The sequence below is a fragment of the Ustilaginoidea virens genome, chromosome 2 (assembly GCF_000687475.1).
Source record: "Ustilaginoidea virens chromosome 2, complete sequence".
Taxonomy (NCBI): Eukaryota; Fungi; Ascomycota; class Sordariomycetes; order Hypocreales; family Clavicipitaceae; genus Ustilaginoidea; species Ustilaginoidea virens.
The window spans coordinates 4,520,497-4,539,805 of NC_057317.1; the positions used below are offsets into that span (position 1 = coordinate 4,520,497).

Sequence of the window (19,309 nt, forward strand, 5' to 3'; positions counted from 1 at the left end):
AGTCGCCGGTCAGACCAGCCAGAGCCTCCTCCGCAAAGACGCCAGGTTATAACCTTCTCCCGCGTCAGGCGAAAAAAGCTGCTGGCTGAAGCCGCGCGAAAAAAAAAGAAAAAAAAAAAAAAAAAAAAAAGGTCTTGCACAGAAAAATACCCGGAAGATATTGGGCATCTTCGCCTCAAATTACCAATCTGTCAGGAAACCAACCAAACCCCCCTCCCCTCCCACTCCCCCTCCCCCTCCCTCCCCCCTTTTTTTTAAATTTTTTTTATTTTTATTTTATTTTCTTCGTTGTCCAATTCGTTCCCCCCTCAAGGGCTAGCCAAGGTCCCACTGCATACCGTGCTTACACGGGATATCAAACATGGATGCAAGGACAAGCATGGCGTATTCCCGTCTTGGGCAAGAGAGCCCCCGGCTTTCTTCATCCCCGGTCGTTGAGGAGCTTTTCGACCAGATATTCGATTGGCGTCTCTACTGCGAGTCCACCCGGGAGCTAGAACCGTCCCACTTGCCCGGCCGCCAGACGCCGCAGGGCCTGTCCAAGCTCATAACCCATTTCGCTCCCCCATCTCTTGACCTTGACACTCTTGCCATCAGTGACCTCCAACCCGAGCTCTACAAAATGAAGACTCAGTTCCGGCCTGATGATGACACGCCCACCACCTCCACCTCGGACTACTCGGCACACTCCCCTCCCGAGTTGGTCCAGGAAGGAGGCAGCACATCTCCTTCGGACCACTCCGGATCTGTCTTCCTCGACCACGTTGAAGAGCGTCCCCACCCAGCTGATGTTACCCTTCATGAAGTCCAAGCCCAAGATGATGAGTGGACTTATCCACAGACCGAAGACGCCCTCAAACCCGTTCGTCCGGGCTACCCTTCCCACATTCTCGTTCAGGGAGACTGTACTGGGCTTCAGTCGAGGCAAGCTGCTGGAACAAAGCGTCGACGCTCCATCAAGGACATCGACAAGAGGCCCAGGCAGTTAGTTGACCCTGTCCAGACGGCAGACGTCCGCAAGAGTGGGGCATGTGTGCCATGTCGAGTAACCAAGACCAGGGTAAGACACTATCATGCATATCCACACCAGGAGACATCTTTTGACTGACTGACCATCTGTCTCAGTGTCATGACAGTGGTGTCTGTCCCACATGCAGAAAGGCGTTTCCGAACCATTCTCATCTCATCTGCACTCGCTTGACTCCCGCGACGGCTTGGCCAGTCATGGCCAAGGTACCAGGTGTGTACATGGTGACTTGACTTCTTCTTCTCCCCCCCCCCCCCCCCCCCCATCCCCCTTCTTTCTCCCTGCCGCCAGAAAGAAAGGGAGAAGAAAGGAAGAGGTTGGCTGGACCATCTTTATTGACAGATTTACTCCCCCACCAGACTTTTGGTCCAGCTTTGCTGCTGAGGAGCAGTATCTCTGTTCCGGTCCCCGGTTTTTCACCGGCAGCCCAAGGGATATCGCCATCTTGTTCAGCAATGAGAAGCATTCGCCTTCGTTGTATGCCACAGTCCAGGCATACAGGTCCACCAATAACCATGATGAGACCGGATGTCCGAGAACTGCTGCGTTTCCTCGAGAGAAGGTCCCCAGTCATCCAAGGCTCCAGCGATGGGTTGAAGAGCAAATCAAGCGTGAGGCCGGCGCAGAGTTCGGTCTCCTGTTGCAAAACTTTCTGCGAGTATACTCCAAAGACGATCTGCAAAAAATGCCCAAGGTCTGTCATCATGTCCGCTTCTGAAGCAGTACCACCGGCGGGGATGTGCCTACCTTGGCTAACTTGGACGCAGTACGATTTGGTGAGCAAGGTTCACAAGATGAATTGCTTTTTCAGAATCTGGAAAATGCCCGCGTTCTTGTGCATAGACCCTTCCAAGAAGCTAGTTCCCCTCCCGGTTTCGGTTCAGGCGCAGCTGAGAAGCATCGCCAGAAAGGCGCTAGACCGGTTGGAGTATGATGTATTCAAGATGTTGGACGACTGCCTCAGCCAACAGGGCTCGCCAAAGGCAGATGAGCGCGTTGCCATTTGGGTGAGCATGTGGCAGCTCATGCTCATGTACAGAGAGCTCTTGATCGCGTACAAGGCCCATCTTGGCCAAATGAAGCGGGACCCAAGCTCCCCTGATGAATTCAGTCAGTCGTGCCATCGGTTTTGGGATGCCGGGTTCAACCATGATTCTGATGATTCTGAGCAGTCACTTCCCAGACTCAGCAACACCGGCGTCTCGTTGATAACTTCTATCCCCTCCTCGCCATCTTTTATCATTATCAGTTCCGAACCAGGAAAAGCATCGAGCTATCTTTCGACTGGCTGGACGGAATGCCATCGTCCTCGGTACCACGTGAGGACAAGGACAACATTCGTTGCATTGGCCAGCAATTGCTTGTCTCGAGAGCAAGTCTTTGTAAGTTGTGCGAAAGCGGCTGACAGGTGCACTTTGTGCCAAGCTAACGAAGCCGCAGATGGTTACATTGAATCTTCAGCAGACACGGTTGACGTGGACAAGATGCTGTGGACTTTTGTCGTCGAGCACGAGGTGAAGAAGATGAACGCTCGGAAGCGTAATCCGAAAGGATCAGGCTCCAAATCCAAGAAATCGCGGCAAGATGACGACGAACTTGATGACCAATGACAGGCTAGTTTTCCAACAGGCAGTCAGCCATTGGTTGCTTATGACTTTTGGGGCTTGAGCCGGGGGTGGGTGGTGAAGGGATGATTCAACAAATAGAAACGAAAGGGAAGGAAAAAAATGCTGAATCGAGTATGAGATGACTGATGAACTTTTGGCATTTGTTCTGCCTCAGAGAAGAAAAGAGGCGTTGAGAGATGCTTTGTATCCAGTTTTGCCTCCCTTGTTCTTGGTGGTGCTCTTGAAGGTGTCAGCGAGTTGCTCTAGATTGATCCTTTTGGCAATTTCCGCTGATAGTTGGATAGTTAATTCCACTTTATTCCGGCCTGCCTTTATCTTTGAGACGTGCGAGCTGAACCTGTGAATCAAAACCATTTAGTTTGGGCCATAGAAGGCAAGGGAGGAAAGACGACAAGTCGCAAGTCATCTCACCCCGATCAATCAATCAATCAACTTACCCAAGTGCAGACACGAGGGTCCCTGGCTCTCTGGGCATCACCGGAAACACCGAGGTCAAAAGGTTGGACACGGCGCCAATGTAGAGAGCCCAGAAGACCGCGTCTGTTTGATGGTTTTCAATTATCCCCCAGAGGCCCCTGTACAAGGCTTCATCAGAGGGCCCGATATCGTTGCCCCATCTCGCGCACAAGGTTACAGCTAGTAGTGCACGACCGAGATGGGTCAAACCGGGACAGTCTGAATCGCGCACAACGGAATGATGCAGGGCGAACGACGTGTTGCAGCTGGAACTGTATCCTGCTCGTGTCCAGATCTGGCGGATGAACAAGGCGGCCAGTCCACGAGCCAACACAGTCGGCATGTTTTGGAAGTTTGTCTCAGCCGCAGGGAGCGAAGCGGACAGCAGGTTGACAACAGCATCGAAGACTGGTCTTTCGCCGTCTTTAACACCTGCCAGAGCTTCGAGTGGGTTGCTCTCACGAATTTCCTTGGGCATCTTCATCATCAATGCTCCCTGTCGATTGGACCCGCCGCAGAACGTGACTCGGCGGATGTTGGGCACGACGGCGATGAAGGCTTCGATGACGGCAGCGATTGCGGGAAAATGCTGGCGTCTCCTCTTGGACATGCCATGAATCTTTCCGACATGCTCCTCGTTGACTTGGCGCATCTTGGTTGGCTGCTTGAACTGAGATGCCGGGACAGAGTATGTGCTGGTCGAATGGATTGGGTAGGGTGAGATTGGGTCGTTGTGCATCAGCATGCTTCCGTAGCCGCGGAATCCACCACCGCACATGTAAACATCGACGACTGCTGCATCGTCTCCGCCATCCTGAGCCTCCCTTGTGGCTTGGAGGGTAGGGAACTTGTCGCATAGGCTGGCGTAAATGCGCGCGATCCCGTCCTGCAGCGTTTTCGTCTCCTCTGCCTGGGCCTGGGCGGATTGCCCCCGGATACGATTTGCGAGTTTGGCAGCGCCGTAGGGAAGGCTCTCGCCAGCCATGGCAGCGTCAAACTCGTAATTCTCCTTGGTGGCATCGACCCACGTCATCTGCAGGCTACCACCGCCCAGGTCGAGAAAGAGTGCGCCCCCGTCGGGGACATGGGCCAGATTGCTTCGCGAGCCCATGACTGCACCAAGGAGGGTTTCAACGGCGGGGTCCAAGATTAGCACTCCAAGCCCATTCGTGGCAGCTGCTATGGCCTCGAGCATTTGACCCCCGTTTGACGCGCGGCGCATCGCTTCGGTGGCCAAAATCAGCATCTGCGACTGGGGCACGCCGTGCATCAGGGCCACCTGGCGGAATCCCGACAGAGCAGACGCGACAGCTTCGACGGTCTCGGAGGGGAAGATCAGCCCGCTGGCTGACGGTTCCAGGGCATCAAACAGAGATATGGGTGCCCGACTGGAAAAGATGGGCGTGAGCAGCCTCGTTGTCGGAGGTTCCATGGAAGTGATTGAAAACCGGATACCATTGCTGTATTTTGGTTCGAGATCAACTACGGCTTCGGGCAGAGTCACGGAAGCCAGCAGGCGTGAACAAACCTTCCCATGTCGACAATGGCGTAGAGGTGATTCTCATCATCGGGGTGCCATGGTGGAAGCTTGTCAAGGAGATTCGCCAGAGTGATGATGTCTGCGGCGGGCATGTTGAGACGGCGATTTGGGGGGGGGGGTGTTTGTTGGAGGACGGCCACCGTCAGCTGGGTCACCCAAGGTGGAGAAACGAGGTTTACGACGATGTAGAGTCTGGTAGAGAGGAATGGCTGGGCCGGTGGAACGAGGTGGAAAAAGTCACACGTACGACGGGGGGACTGAGGTTTGAAACTTGAATGGTGAAGGCTCCCCCGCCCACAAAAATTGGTGAATTGGTGAATTGGTGAAGTCATTCTACATGGTAGGCAAAGTGGGGCTGTCTGGTTCTTGATGCTGTCAAACTGCTTGCTGGTAGCTACACTATGTACGAAGCAGAAATCCCAGACATGGTGGCATGAGCGCCTGGTAGGACTGGAGGGAGGGATGGGATATGGAGGTTAATCAAAGCCGACGTCTTGTGCGTCTATTTCCATGCCCGAGTCTAAAGGGACAGATATTTGCGGCGACGATCCACCACAGCAATGGATATATGTAGTAGTGGCCGAGGTCAGGCGCCATGTACCTCCTACCTGGTACCAGGGGTACCAGGTATCTCTATCTAGAATTGCCTTAGGGGGAGGAACCTAAGGAAAGGCTCTTGGTAGCTACATACCCTGCGCCCACCGAAGTACGTTTTGCCCTTGGGGGCTTCTCTCCGTAGAGTTGCTGGGGTAAGGGGAAGAAAAAGGTGGGAGGAGAGTAAGAATGGCAAAAAAATTGTCACTTGTCGCCGACTTGTCATGTTTGGCGGCTTCAGCCATCCACGAGGTACAGAAGTAGTAGCCGTGCGGCATCGGAAGAAGGGGCATTTGCAAGTAATTCAAAGAATGGACACGCGAGGTGGCCGGCCAATGTCTTGCCACGCTCTTATAAAACGGGTCTCGTGTGGGCGAAGCCAAGGCTCGTTCGTGGCAGAGAGACGGACGCATTGACGCCAGAAGAGCCTATTGGGCATGAACGGAGGGCAGGGCAGGGCAGGGCAGCATGGGGCTGGGCTGCTGGAAGGGAGACGGCACGCTGTTCGACGGCCAAGACCAAGACCGAGACCGAGACCAAGACCAAGACCAAGACAGTTGACATGCTGGCCATTGGCGGGGGCGCGCTTCGGAATCATGAATAGCACTCGGTAGTTTGCTGCAACCTTTGGGCATCAGCGACCGCAAGCAAGTTGTGTGCATAACCAAGAGGCAGCGCCAGCGGATGTGTATCATGTAGCATGGCAGATGGACCAGGACAGGAGTCGAGGTCCCGAGGCGACATAGGATTCGGAAACGTCCAGTGCAACGCGACAGCAGCTCCCAAGAGGAGGCAGATGCCGTCCGTCATGAACGAGAACCATTGGCCAGGAGTTTGAAGTTGGGCAAGCGGGAACAACAACCCCAGCGACGGCCTTGTTCAACAAGGAAATCTCTCCACACCCCGAGTTTCCGCAGCAGCAGCAGGGGCAGGGGCAGGGGCCTGCTGCGTCCAGTGACGCCAGTAGTGATGGATTCACGTCTGCCCTCGAGTCTCGAGTCTCTCTCGCTCGGCTCGTCGACTCGTCGACTCACTCTCGCATTGGAGTTACCCAAGGCATCCTTCGATTCCGTGCTTAGCGGCTTCATTGTACCGGGCCCACCGCGGCCACAATCGGACCGTCGAACGGCTGCATCGTGTCGTGCACGTGCAGCTCGTGCGGAGGGAGTTGTTATTGTCGGTTGTCAAGGCGTCGGTCGAGTCGAGTTGCACGGTTCCCCCCCGCCTTTGGAACGCGTCAACTTCGCAACGCGATATCGCGGCTTCCACAGTGCCCGTACTGTGTGGAGCACAATCGCACACAAACCTGAGCTGGCCATAAAAAAAAAAGAAGAAAAAAAAAAAAGGGAAGAAGAATAGAGACGTTGTTCTGCTTGCCCCGATGCCCGTGCGTCTGCGACGAGAATAGTAGCAACTCCAGTCGACTGATTTGACTGATGAATGAATGCAATCCGAACGGGTTATCACGTACCTCGCGACTGGGCAGGGCAGGGCAGGGCAGGGCAGGGCAGTAGCTGCATCAGCCCGCCCGCCCTCTACTCTGCCCACCCCCGCGAAAGGAGGAGCGGCGGCAACGTGAATGACCGCCCACTCTTTTGCAAAATGCTTCCCATTGTTTGATTGTTGATTGTAGATGTGCTCTTTTGTGCTGAAAGATTGTCTCAGCTTGATGCAGCATTGTTGGACATTTTCGAACGCGCGAGACATGACATTGGGACGTGCAAGGAACCTGCGAGCCCCACGGCGAGGGCCGAGTGCAGACGTCGTTTGGCCGCTGTTGGCCGCTTTCCCGCCTCCCAAGCCAATGTTCAATGTTTGCCTCGAGACTGGCAGGTGATTTTTCTTCATCACGGCGATTCACCAGCCCCCGATCCATCGATCGTGCCCTGCTGTGCTGCTGTGGGGGTGACTGGTGCCGCCATGTCCAGCGGCCAGTCCCCCCAGAGGGGCTGCCGAGCCCTCGGCCCCCTTGCATCTGCCCTCGGTAGATGGATCATGGGAGCATCGTGCCGCGAACGGGTGGTTGGGGATCGATTGCCAGGTCTGCTGAGAGGCTCCGAACAATAAATAGATCGGGCAGGCCGCAGATGAGCACTGTGCCCAAAAAAAAAAATAAAAAAAATCTTCAGCACCAGAAATAAATGCCTGTCCACCGCCAAGTCTAGAGAGCACGCACCCATTGTTTGCATCAGCACGTTGGACCAGAAAATCAACCCCCCCCCCCCCCCCCCAATCATGCTGGTTTGTTTCGGACTCACCACCCCGTGTGACAAGAAGCAACATCAATTAACAACCAGAAGCAGTCATTGACGCTAAATGATTCAACCTTTCTCATCGACGCATCTCTCTGCCCTTGTTGCTCGTCCAAGTCCAGCCTCTGACAATGGTGGTCACTGCACTCTGTGCCATGTCCAGTGATCCAATGACGGACCGACCAGTCGGAGGAGCGCAGAGTATCACTGACCACCAGACATTTCCTCGCAACCGTCAATCACGTTCGAAGCAGGTGCCACCTATCAGCGACAACGACGACGTCCTCTGCCAACCCAGCGGCAAACATAATAGTACCGGGCAGTTGACGCTGCTCTTGCTGCTGCTGGCTCTTGCTGCTGCTGGCTCTTGCTGCTGCTGGCTCTTGCTGCTGCTGCTGCTGCTCCACATGTCGGCCCTTTCTTGGACGCCCTTCGTTCCTGCACCGGTAGTTGATGCGCCAGTTTTATGTGCTTTCAATGTCCGCCGCCGCCTGGCCGTGTCAAGTCCTCCGACTTATTTTCCCGCCCAACTTTGCCGACTCGACCGTGAGGTATATAGGTAGGTATCTAGGTACCGCTGCCTCGAGTTCGGAGTACTAGCGCAGAGCTTCTGGGACCCGTGCGCGACCTGCGCGACCTGCGCGACCTTTGGTGGGGGGAGGGAGCTTGGCAGGTTGTTGGTGCCGCCGTCACCCACCCCCACCCCCCTGTGCTTCAAGTCCCGGTGGGGCTGGAGTGGCTGGAGTCACCCAGCTCTTTCTTCGGCCCACTGGCGCTGGTGCATGCTACTCTGCCATGCAAGTACTTACCTGGTACCTAACTTTACCACTGGGTTGCATCCACTAGCGGATAGTCGAGGTCTCGAGGAGTCTAGACCGACCCGGGCCCACTTACCCCCGACCCCAACCAACTAACGCAAGTACCGGGAACCTTGCTATGGGCTCCCACCTGCAACATTCAAGAGTACCCACTACGACCAACGACCTCCAAGAACAATCGGAAAACTGGAAGCTATTAAACAGCACTGGCAAGCGCGAACTGCAACTCCTGCTTGCAGGTACCTTCGCGGTACATCCTGACTGGCCTGGACAAGTCCAGCTACGCCCACCCCCCCCCTCTCCGATGGAGCACGGCCATCTCCACCGCCATACCGAGGACTGCACCTAGTAACTTGGCCCTCCCACCATCCACACCATCCACACCATCCATGAACCCTGGGGTCCGACTTGTCTGGTCCGACTCCTCTGGTCCGACTCCTCTCGCTCGTCTTCATCGTTCCAGTCCCTCCTTTTCGGTCGCCCGTCCCCTTCGCGCGCCTCTGCCAGCGGGCAGAGCTTGCTCCCCCATCCTCTGTCTCTGTCGCTATCCCGGCTATCGCATATTCGTCTTCGTTTTACCCAGCCGTCGAGTTGGACCTGGACCGCCCGGCACAACCTGCCTATTGCTTCCCCTCTCATTCGAGTCGTGCATGCATGCAGGAACCTGGACGGCCCCCGTCTTCTCACCACCTCGTCACCGCACTGTCGACTTGCCGTCTTCGCGAACCACACCCGCAAGCAACCCCGTGCACGAGCGGTCATCTATTTTCATCTTGTGGCAGTGTCCATGACTCGACACCGTTCCTTTTCGCAACTCGTCGTGATCCGAAACCCCTGCCGCCGGGCGCGTGCCCAGACTTGTGGACTCGACACTTTTTGTGCATTCCAGTCCGACAACGATCTGACTTGAGCCGCGCTCGTCGACCTCCGCCATCACGCCGGTCTTGCCGCCTACCGCGATTCGGCTTCGAGACCCCCCAAACCACCTTTATATCACTCGCTACTCGGCGGCCGAATCGTAAGACGTCCAAGTTGGATTCAGACGACCCTTGGGCGCATTTCTTATTGCGACTTTGGGCGCCGAGCTTCCTCTTTGTCTCTTGACCGGCGGCTCCCTTCTCTCTTGGGACCAGACTATTCTACCGACCCCGCTAGAGAGCGTCTCTAGAGAGCGTTCCTAAAGAGCGCACCAGACAGCGTCGTCGCATACCACTTCAGCCACGTCCGCACAATGTCGTCCTCCGAACCCTTCCGGGCCGCTCGCCCTAGACGCCGGGATCCTTCGCCCACGCCCAAAACCCCTGATCCCTCTACCCATGGCCAGGCGCAGCCTTGTTCGCCTCCTCGACAAAGGTTGCGCCTACGGAGGCGGGTTGCGGCGCACCTCAACGCTCCTACCCAGCAATTCCTGGCCTCGGTTGCCGCCGCAGACGTCCCCATCCCCAGTATAGAAGAACCCCAGGTTTATGACGACGAAGACATGCTCAGCATCGCCTACCCCGTGATCCCCCAGCTCGACGGCATTGACGACGACGACCACGACGTCTCTTTGGCGGAGCAACAGAGCCGCGGCAGGGCTTTTACTTCGCCAAAAACCCCAGCCCCCGGCCTTGCACCATTGTTACCACCACAGCGATTTCCAGACTGGTCCCTCGATGCCGCCTTTGGAAGTCTGGAGTCCAGCCCAGACTACGAAAGCAGCCGGCCTTCTACCGCCCGATCAACGCAGACAAGCTCGTCCCTGTTCAGCCGCTTTTCGCCGGCATCGGAAGACTTGAGTCGATGCGAAAGCCCCGAGAGGGAGCAGAGCGAGCGTTTCGGCCGCTTTCTTTCGCCCGGAGACGTCGACAGGACCATCAAGCCCGCACTAGCCCCCAGGAGGTCTGCAAGGTCGCGGAGGAGAGGCCTGTGGACCAAGGCAATGTCTCGCCATCTGTGGTCAACGTACATGACGTATCTGCAGGATCCCAAGGTGACCCCGTTTCGAGTCGGCAAGAGCGGCATTCCTCCGTCGGGAGTGTGCATGCGCGTTGCGAGGGAAGCCAAGAGAAGCTGGAAAGGTTCCCGCTCCTTGGCCGACCCCGACCCCGGCCCCGACCCCGACAGCAAGAGCGGCAGCTCGACGCCCACTGCGGGCCCGGCCTGCCATTTCATCCAGTGGCCTCACACGTGCGCCGCCACCAGGGGCCATCTCCGCGAGCTCTGCAAAGCCCACGTGGGTTCGACCGCGCGCCACGCCCGGTACCTGTCCAGCAGCCCGACCCCGTTCGGCAAGACTGGCAACCGGTTCTGGAACCGTCGATCGGCGGCAGCGGCGGCGGCGGCGGCGGCGGCGGCGACGACGATGACGAGGGCGACGACGCGGTCTCCGTCCGTCTTCTCCAGCTCCGACATGGCCATGTCGCTGACCGTGTGCACCTCGGACTCGATGCAGCTCCAAGGACCTCTGGCGCAGCTGACGAGCTCGCGGCGCCAACTGCCGCCGTCGACAAGCTCGGCGTCGGCGGCGGCGGCGTCCGAGCAGGCCGTATTCACCTTTGGCGCAAGCCTGGAGCAGCCCAGGCCCAGGCCCGGCTCGCCCTCGACGGCCAGGAGCTATGGACCGAGCTCGTCGTCGGACCTGGCTGGCGGGTTGAGCTCGAGCCCAATGGTCCAGCGGCAGGCCCGGACGGTCGGCACTCGCCGCGGGCTCGGATCCCCCGTGCAGATGGACCAGGGCCGCACGAGCACCCAGAAGCGCAGGTCGCGGCAGCCGGTGCCGGAGCCGCGGCGCATCAAGCGGCCCAGCCTAGGGTCCGACTTTTGGACCGACCCATCGAGCGGCGACAATGCCCGGTCGCAGCCGCAGCCGCAGCCGCAGTCGCAGTCTCAGTCGCAGTCGCAGTCGCAGTCCCAGTCCCAGTCGCGATCGCAGCCGCAGCCGCAGTCCCGGTCCCGGCCCCGGTCCCAGTCCGCGGCCGAGTTCCCCGAGTACAGCTCGACCGACTGCAAGCAGCGCGACAACCTGTTTGTCCCCCGCACCAACCTGCAGGAGCTGTTTGAAGCCTCCAACCCACCGCCCACGACGATGCTGCCGCTCTCGCACACCGTCCCCGCCAGGCTCGGCTCTCCCTTCTCCGCCCACTCCTTCCCCAACAGACACTGCAGCGTGTCGTCGATTGATCTCCGCGCCGTCTCGCGGCCCTTTGCCACCGTCCACCCGCCCATGGAAAAGTCGGCCACGGGCGCGACCACCGCCGCGGCCACTCCTTGCACCAGGGCGCCCCTCGCCAACCGCCTGGCGTACATTGACCAACGCCTCAAGGACTTTCGCCAACGGGGCGCCAGCAGCCGCCGCTCGCAGTCTCCTTTATAAACGAGAAAAAAAAAAAGAAAGTAAAAGAGAAAGAAACGGCGCGTCTTTTCCTTCTCCCTTCCCACCCGCCGCCCCATTTGTACACACAACCCCCCGGGAATATAATCTACATTGAACCCCAATGCCACAACCGCGGATGCTTGCCCTCCCTGGATGGCCGCTCCAGCGTTGCCGGCCATGACTTGACGATTTATGATGTAAACGAACAACGACGGGAGGCTCCACGGACCTCGCACCTGAAAGCTTTATGTTGCTGCCACTGCAATTTCTTGTTTTCTCTCTATCTAATTCTCCATCTTGCGCGCTCCTTCCTTTCCTTTCCTTTTCTTTCCTTTCCTTTCTTCTTCTTCTTCTTTTCTTCTCTTGGTTTTTTTTCCTTTATCCGAAAAGCCACCTCGGGCACCCATGTACCACGTCGTCACCAGCGTCAAGTCACTCACAACGTAGTTCCGACTTGCCCGGCTTTTCTTGAAACCTGCTCTCGGGGTCTTGCGGTTGTGTGTGCTTCTTGAGAATTCGGCGCTGGGGCCCCTTCTTTGCGCGCAGTCCGCATATGTACATGGAAGGATTATTGCTTGCTTGGACAGGGAAATGAGCTGTGCGGACGCACTGCTGGATTTGGACCGGGTTATTTTAATGACCATTATGGATGCGTGATGAGGGGCGCCAGACTGACTGCCTAGAAAAGCAAAGAGTGTAGAATCTTGTCGCGTTTGGGCCATTTTGAGATGATGGAAGAAGAGATGACTTGGTTGGATTCACACGTACCGGTGAAATGGTCATGAGTGTCCCGTAATCTCGTCGCAGTAGATCAAACAAGCACGCCCGTGAATGAAAACGTGACCGTCATGACACCCGTCGCCCCCCAACAAGCCCGCTGCCCGCTGCAAGCTCCCATCTCGCATGCATCACGCTTCGCGATTCCAAAACAAGGGCTTGGGCACACAGGCGGATTCCCTGTGCATCGGGGCCTTGCGGACGGAGGTCGGCGGCACCGCGTGATGCGGACACCGCGCCTGGCCAACGGTGGCGCGGTGTGAGTGGAAGGAGCATTCTCGGAACCCGAACAGACGCTGCTCGTTGCGCAGCTTGTTCGCCGCTATGCGCAGCTGCGGGTTCTTGAACCTGATGTCCAGGCCCGCAGCCTCCATCTTGCGCACGTGCGCGGCATAGTCGGCCGCGAACTCGGGGACAAGGCTGAGCAGAGAGCGGAAGCGCGCCGTGTCAGAGGTGGCCGCCGCCGCCGCCGCCGAGTCCTGGGGACGATGGCCGAGCCGCACGAGGCGGTCGTCACCCCCGTGGCTGCACGAAAAGGCAACCATGGCGACTGCCCAGCGACGAGCGCGAACCGCTGGGACGGCCTCGCACCGGGTGTAGAGATAGGCTATCAAGCTTGGGGGCACGTCCCAGTCGCACGTCAGATAGAGGTCTTGGACGCAGTCCATGGCCAGGTCCTGCAGCCGGCGTAGGTCGAGACGCGAAGCCAAGAGGTGCAGACGAATGAGGGCCCAGTGCACGTCCTGGGAAGCCCGTTGGCTAGTCTCGAGAGCCGCAGAGACGGAGGCCTCGAGCACGTGTCGGAACGTCTGGGGCGAGTGCACCCAGTGTAGGAAAAGGGCAAACGTGGTGCAGGACTCGCCGGGAAGCCAGAGGCAAGCTGCCCGTCTTGGACGACCGTGGTTCTGAAGCCGTTGGCAAAAGAAGGGCGAGGCTTCGCATAGGAGCTTTCTGTTGACGCGGAACGGCTGCTGTCTGGCTCCCTCGAGGACCGTCGCCATTCCATCCTCCCTTTCGGCCAGGGAAGCCGACGGCATCATGGTGACGGCCATGGCAGGATCCATCATCGGCAATATGAATTCGGCGGCTAGCGCGCGCCAACTGCTGTGTGCGCGTCGTGTTTTTTTCTTTTTTTTTGGTCGTGTTATGATGGGAAATGTGATGGGAGAAAACGGACGGTCAGCCGCATGATCAACGAGCAGGACAAACAAACCCGAGCCCAAGACGGAGCAAAAACAGCGCACGCGGGGGGTATGTTCTCGCTGATGCTGACACTCGGTGCAGGCAGGTCGAACAGCCCTGTGGCGGGCTCGCCTGATACAAGGAAGCCATCGTGAAGACGTCGTGGGGGGCTCCCACGCCGCTCAGCCGGCTGCCAGGGATAATGCCCAGGGACGATGCCCAGGGACGATGCTGCAGTTCGACAACCAATCCCAGGGGGGCCTCCGGCCGGCCGAGCGTTTCATCTACACGGGGGTCGTGCTGGATCGTGAGGCCAACCCTTGGTCCTGCATGACTTTCATCCCACGTTGGGTCTGTTGGAGTCGACAAGGGCCCATCCAAGAGGGCAGGATCAAGATAGCCGGCGGCTCGCACGGCAAATGGATGATGGGTTCGTGCTCTCGGCCATGGTTCGCCAAGCCCTGAAGCTGACGCATTTCACCAAGCTGGTGGTGGTTTCCCTCGAGAAGCGAAGCCATGCTGTTTGTTTTTCATTCATGCCGGCTGGCTTACCGAGTACAGCGGCACCCGAAGCAGAACCGTCTGGTCTCTGAGAATAGACAGATAAGAACCCCTGAGAGCGATGCAAGTCGGACCAGAACAAGGGGCTGGCCTGATGGTCACGTCACATTCAAGGGGGAGGGAGAAGTCTCCTCGTTGTGCGCGGAGGCGAGAGTAGCTTTTTCCCTTCTTTCCTTCCCCACCTTTTTTGCACCCCCAGTTTTCCAGAGGTGCTCGTACTACGTCCGTAGTCCGTACTGCCCTGCCTCGTGCATTACTGTCTGGTACCTGCTGCATTAGCAGGCACCTAAGGTACATGTACCTAATAGTGCGTGCCATAGGTAGTCGCTACAGCGGGAGGTTGTACCGCCTCCTGCTACGTTGCAGCTTCGGCACATGCCGGGGCTAACCAGACCGGACTTCATCTTAGCTCGACCGCCTCGGGTACGGCAGAACCTCTAGCTCGACGCCTGACCTGTCTCGAACTCGCAAAAGGTCTGGTCAACTACCTTACTTACTAGACGTGCTGCACCGCGTTTCCAGCCCTCCGCGCCATCGCCCCCCCCCGGTATCATTCCTGTGTCAGAAGCCGTAGCACCAAAGCTAGCGTCGCCAAGGCTCCAGTCGTCACCCACCTGGCACCCACCCTGCCACGGGCTGCCAAGGTGGCAGGGAGCAGTTTCAACTTGCGCTCCGTACGTACCCAATTGCATGTCTGCCGCGTCCTGGCGCTGACTCATCGTATTTCCTGACTCATCAGATTCCCTGACTCATCGTGCCAGCCTCTCCCATCATGAATTGCAATTGTCCATCAGGGTGCGTGTGCGACACCACGGCAACTGTACCGGCATGCCAGTAACCACCAAAATTACCAGACAGACATTCTCGCATTCTCGTGTCGACAGGTCAACATGGTCCATGGCTATCGTATCTCGTGTAATTCGGGTCCGCCGTCGGCCAGGCCCAACTACCTACCTCCGGTAGTTAGCTACCCTACAGGTCCACAAGTCAAAGCGTCTCGCTCATCAACACCCGCGTCTCAATCAGACATCATGTATCAATCTCACAACATGTGCCCAACACCCATCATCAGTACTACAGTAGTCTAACGCGTCCCGGCTAATAGTGTAAACTCGTCCCGCGTCTTCTTGCGTGCTTCATCCTAATCCTAAAATTCCCCTCGCGACAAATAGACAGCAACCCTGGTTCCTCACGTCCATGTCATGATGCCAGCCACTCAACCCAGGGTCCCATTTTCCCATGTCCTTCAACTCTTCCGCTCAGAGACCCCATCCCTACCTAGCCCACGCCAGAATGAATGCCACGGGAGGCGGGAGGGGAAAAAGGCCGCGGCAACCGGCAACCCGCTTCAGTACCACCGCTTCGTCACATCGTTCCAAAAAAACATATATACGGAAATATGCGGCAAGTGCAGCGCACAGGATAGGGCGGTAGACAGAAAAGCACCAACTCTTAACTCCTTCTTCCGCCTCTACTGTGTTTTGGGTGGCAAAAAAGCCGGAATGTCGTCGTCCTCATCCTCCGAATCCGAACTTTCATCGGTCAGGTCATCGAGTTGCATCGGGTCGTTTCTTGTGCCCGCTGACGTTCTCGGACCGCCGCCGCTTGGGTTGGATCTAGGTTCACCTATTGCACGCGTTGGTGTCGCGTTTGATGATGCTGCTTGAGTAGAGGCTGAAGACGGAGTAGGGTGCTTCTGTTGGCTGAACCTTGCCGAGTCCCTCGACTTGTCCCCATCCTTGCCCGGCATCTTTCTCGGCAACTCCGCCGCCGAGCCCGGATCAGCTGGTGGTGAGGTAATGATTCTTTCCCCCTGGTTGTTTGACCGTAATCTTTTGAGTGCAGAGCCACCCTGCAGCGCGTTCGTTCTATCCCATGGTTCCACGCGTGTTTCCATTGGAGGGGTTTCCAAAGACAATGACATAAGCCGACTGCGTTCCGCATCAATCTCAGCCTTTGGTCGTCTTTCCCGTAGCCTGATTCCGTACTTCTTCCTCGTCAAACTTTGCTTCGAGGTGAGCATGTTCTTGACCCTGTTTAGCTCCGGAATACGCTTCTCCGGCGGAAGCGACATGGCCAGGCTCATCGCACCCCCGTACTTCTCTTCTACTTGCCTCATTTCAGCCTCAAAGTTGGCTCTTTCCTCGGGAGAGAGGTGGGCGTATGGATTGTTCGCTTTTGCATCCGCATCTCGAGGAGACGAGGCACCTGAGACAGGAGTAGTCGAGCCGACGTAGCTTGTTCTCCGTTGCTTCTCGCCCTCCCGCGCTCCGTTTCTGTTTTCCGCTGACGGGCCGCCTCTAGCCCCTTTTGCTCCACGATCAATGCCGTCGTAAAACGTTTTAAGCGCTGGTATCAAGGCTTGAACATCAGTCGTCGTGTATTTGCCACACGGACGTGACCTGGCATGGTCCTGAAGGAGAACGGTAGTGGCAAACTCGCATCCGCAGTGTGGGCACATGTCCTTGTTAACTCTTGAAAAGGTCCCGCGAACCTTGCAAGCCCCGTTCACCTCGTGCTGTGGTGAAATGAGCAATGTTTCCTGCAGATCAAACAGAAGGGAGATGAGGGGGAGGAAAAAAGAAACAAGTACATACGTAGCGGAGTGCAAGTGCCCCCGAACATGGGCGGTCACAAGTGCTGCATCGCACGAGATTCCCAGAGTCACCATTTGCTGTTGAGCCTTTTTTGGGGACATGATGTGCCAACGGCGGCGTAAGAGTTTCAGCTTGATCTTCGAACGCTGGCGCTGATGTTCGCTTAAGTGAGTGCGAGGGTCTCTGTTGCTGGTGTGTAGAGAGCTGGGCCTCATTTTGTTTCAAGTATGGAATGACGTTTTCCGTCCCATCTCTCCTCTCTTCGACGTCGTCCTTTACATCGTAACCAAGCCTTTCTGCCTTTGCGAGCGCGTTCACGAGCGAGCGGGCTCGAATGGTCTCCAGCCGCTTTGCCAGAGCTTTATCTAGAAAGGAGTTGCTAACCTTGGACAGGAGTGTATCCGCAGCAGCATCCAATTCTTGTTGTGTCAGATGCGCCAAGACCTGGGCTCTGAGGGGTTTCGTGATTTTTTCACCGAATGAAGAAATCGCTTGATCCAAAGTGCCTCGTGAGGCTTTATGCAAGGCAATGTTTAGCTGAATACAGGTGTCAGTGTCCAAAATTCATCGTTGCGCCAGCACGTTTGCGCCGTCGCTAGAGCCTTGGAGACTTGTGTGGTTGCTCACCATGAACGAGTAGTGGTATTCCGAGCCGTTCAAACTCGTCTCGTGTGTGACCCGTACGACTTGTCGAACTATTGCTGGGTCGGTTCTCCTGATGAGATTCAAAAGTTCTGTATACTGTGCAGTGCTGGACGTGTCTGCGCCGGCTGTTGGGCTTGGGGATGGAAATGAGATCACCCTCGAAGCTGCAAACGACGGAGGCTGTCCTTGCTGATGCTGCGGCTGCACATGTTGCTGCGGCTGCACATGTTGCTGCGGCTGCACATGTTGCTGCTGCTGCTGCTGCTGCTGGTGGTGGCGGTGGGGGGGTGCCTGGCCGTGGACATGTTGCAAATGAGGATGTAGCTGAGTAGGGGAAGGTAAAGCGTGTCCTGGGGCTGGAAAGGAGACCGACTGCGGTGGAATATTCGACGGCACCGACACAGTCGGAGATAATAGTTGCGTGGGGGTCCTGTTCGAAGGCAGCATTGAAGACAGCTGCCTGGCAGCAACGTTCTGCTCATGCGTCTTAGGCGGAGCTTCTGGTCGAACGTATAGAGGAGGATAACCAGCATTAATGTTTCCGGTCATAGTGGGTGCTATTGACGCCGCGGAGGATGCGCCAACGCCTCCGGGTGACACACGAGGGGCGGCTTCGCTGGAGTGCGATTTCCAGTCGCTGGCATCCGGCGAAGGTAAAGCAGCAACCGATGTAGCAGTCGAGGTCAAGCTTGGCGAGACGGGTTTGTTTGCGGAGTGTTGATGATAACCAACATCGAACATACCCGGGTGTCCCCAGTTATGCGCACTATGCGCACGCGTTTGCTGGAAGAGAAGATCTAGCATTCAGAAGGTTAGATGGGGTTTGCACAGAATCGCATCTGCAAAAGCTCCGGGACTAAAGGGCGACTGCAAGTGAGAAGCAAAAGACCGAAGCACGCACGGAACACGGCGGCGGTCAGGATCCTTGAGGACTGATAAGAATTTGATGTCGAGCCTTTGGGGAAATAGGGAAGGCTGAACACAGGCCCCGGAATCTGGAATGAATGAATGATTCCATGACTCACAGTTGAGAAATTGAGAGTCAGGACAGTTCTCCACGACTGATCTGGAGGTTGAGGACGCGCTTGAACCGCCACGGCACGTGAGTAGAGCAATGGAAGCTTAAAAGAGGTTAAATCGACAGGAGAACCGATTAGGTGCGTCGTGGTCCTTTTTTCCCCGTCGCAGAGCCAGCACTGAATATCAGGATGATTTCTAACAAGAAAATAAGGAGAGGGGCATTTAATAGAAACAGAGCGCATTGTTCGAGGCAACAAAGCATTTGATAGGTCCGTCACGCACCCTTGTCGTCTTTCTGTCTGGATAATCAGGCAGAAATATTCTCTGCTGCCATGGGTTCGCGGTTGAACGCGCGTGGTAATTGGCTGATGCACGTCACCAAGTGGGGCCCTTGCATTCAATAAACTAATTACGCCAGATCACCGTGCCACCTGACAAATAACTCAGCGTGTTGAGGACAAGCAATTAGTTTACTAATACGCGAGCCCACATTATTTAAACCTTCACCTTTTTCCACTGGGGCAAAAGCACTAGGAGTACTGCTTACGCGTATAGTATTATAGATTCTTAAATTAAATGTTTTGGATGTTTTGCAAAAACAAGGAACACGTGTTAAATTAAAATGGAGACTTGCAGTTTCTGGCAATAAATTTTCACCTGACCTTAGGCCCAGATCCAAGTAAGTGCGTCTGGCGCATTAAATTTAATATATAATAGCAGTAAGTTAGTACACTAAATTATTTAACGTACTAGTATATAATATAAATATTAATAATATAAGTCCTTATTCTTACTTCATTTATAAGCTTTTTATAATAATAATAATATACTAGTATATTAAGCGCACATATTTTGTA

General features: G+C 56.3%; 5 protein-coding genes across 5 annotated transcripts; 2 read left to right on the forward strand and 3 right to left on the reverse strand.

The window, feature by feature from the left end:
• Positions 1 to 361: 361 nt before the first annotated feature.
• Positions 362 to 2,637, forward strand: UV8b_03012 (uncharacterized protein; the record flags this gene model as incomplete). The annotated part of the gene is made up of 6 exons (XM_043140510.1): positions 362 to 1,060; positions 1,126 to 1,240; positions 1,387 to 1,721; positions 1,795 to 2,137; positions 2,200 to 2,409; positions 2,468 to 2,637. 6 exons carry the CDS (start codon positions 362 to 364, stop codon positions 2,635 to 2,637), a joined length of 1,872 nt encoding a protein of 623 aa, XP_042996444.1.
• Positions 2,638 to 2,805: 168 nt separating this feature from the next.
• Positions 2,806 to 4,743, reverse strand: UV8b_03013 (uncharacterized protein; the record flags this gene model as incomplete). The annotated part of the gene is made up of 3 exons (XM_043140511.1): positions 2,806 to 2,992; positions 3,093 to 4,571; positions 4,640 to 4,743. The coding sequence occupies 3 exons, from the start codon at positions 4,741 to 4,743 to the stop codon at positions 2,806 to 2,808; spliced, it is 1,770 nt and encodes a 589-aa protein (XP_042996445.1).
• A 4,803-nt stretch (positions 4,744 to 9,546) lies between these two features.
• UV8b_03014 (uncharacterized protein) lies at positions 9,547 to 11,670 on the forward strand (the record flags this gene model as incomplete). Its single annotated transcript, XM_043140512.1, has 1 exon — positions 9,547 to 11,670. The coding sequence occupies one exon, from the start codon at positions 9,547 to 9,549 to the stop codon at positions 11,668 to 11,670; it is 2,124 nt and encodes a 707-aa protein (XP_042996446.1).
• A 908-nt stretch (positions 11,671 to 12,578) lies between these two features.
• Positions 12,579 to 13,499, reverse strand: UV8b_03015 (uncharacterized protein; the record flags this gene model as incomplete). Its single annotated transcript, XM_043140513.1, has 1 exon — positions 12,579 to 13,499. The coding sequence occupies one exon, from the start codon at positions 13,497 to 13,499 to the stop codon at positions 12,579 to 12,581; it is 921 nt and encodes a 306-aa protein (XP_042996447.1).
• Positions 13,500 to 15,661: 2,162 nt separating this feature from the next.
• Positions 15,662 to 18,173, reverse strand: UV8b_03016 (uncharacterized protein; the record flags this gene model as incomplete). The annotated part of the gene is made up of 3 exons (XM_043140514.1): positions 15,662 to 16,732; positions 16,842 to 17,324; positions 17,415 to 18,173. The coding sequence occupies 3 exons, from the start codon at positions 18,171 to 18,173 to the stop codon at positions 15,662 to 15,664; spliced, it is 2,313 nt and encodes a 770-aa protein (XP_042996448.1).
• Positions 18,174 to 19,309: the final 1,136 nt, after the last annotated feature.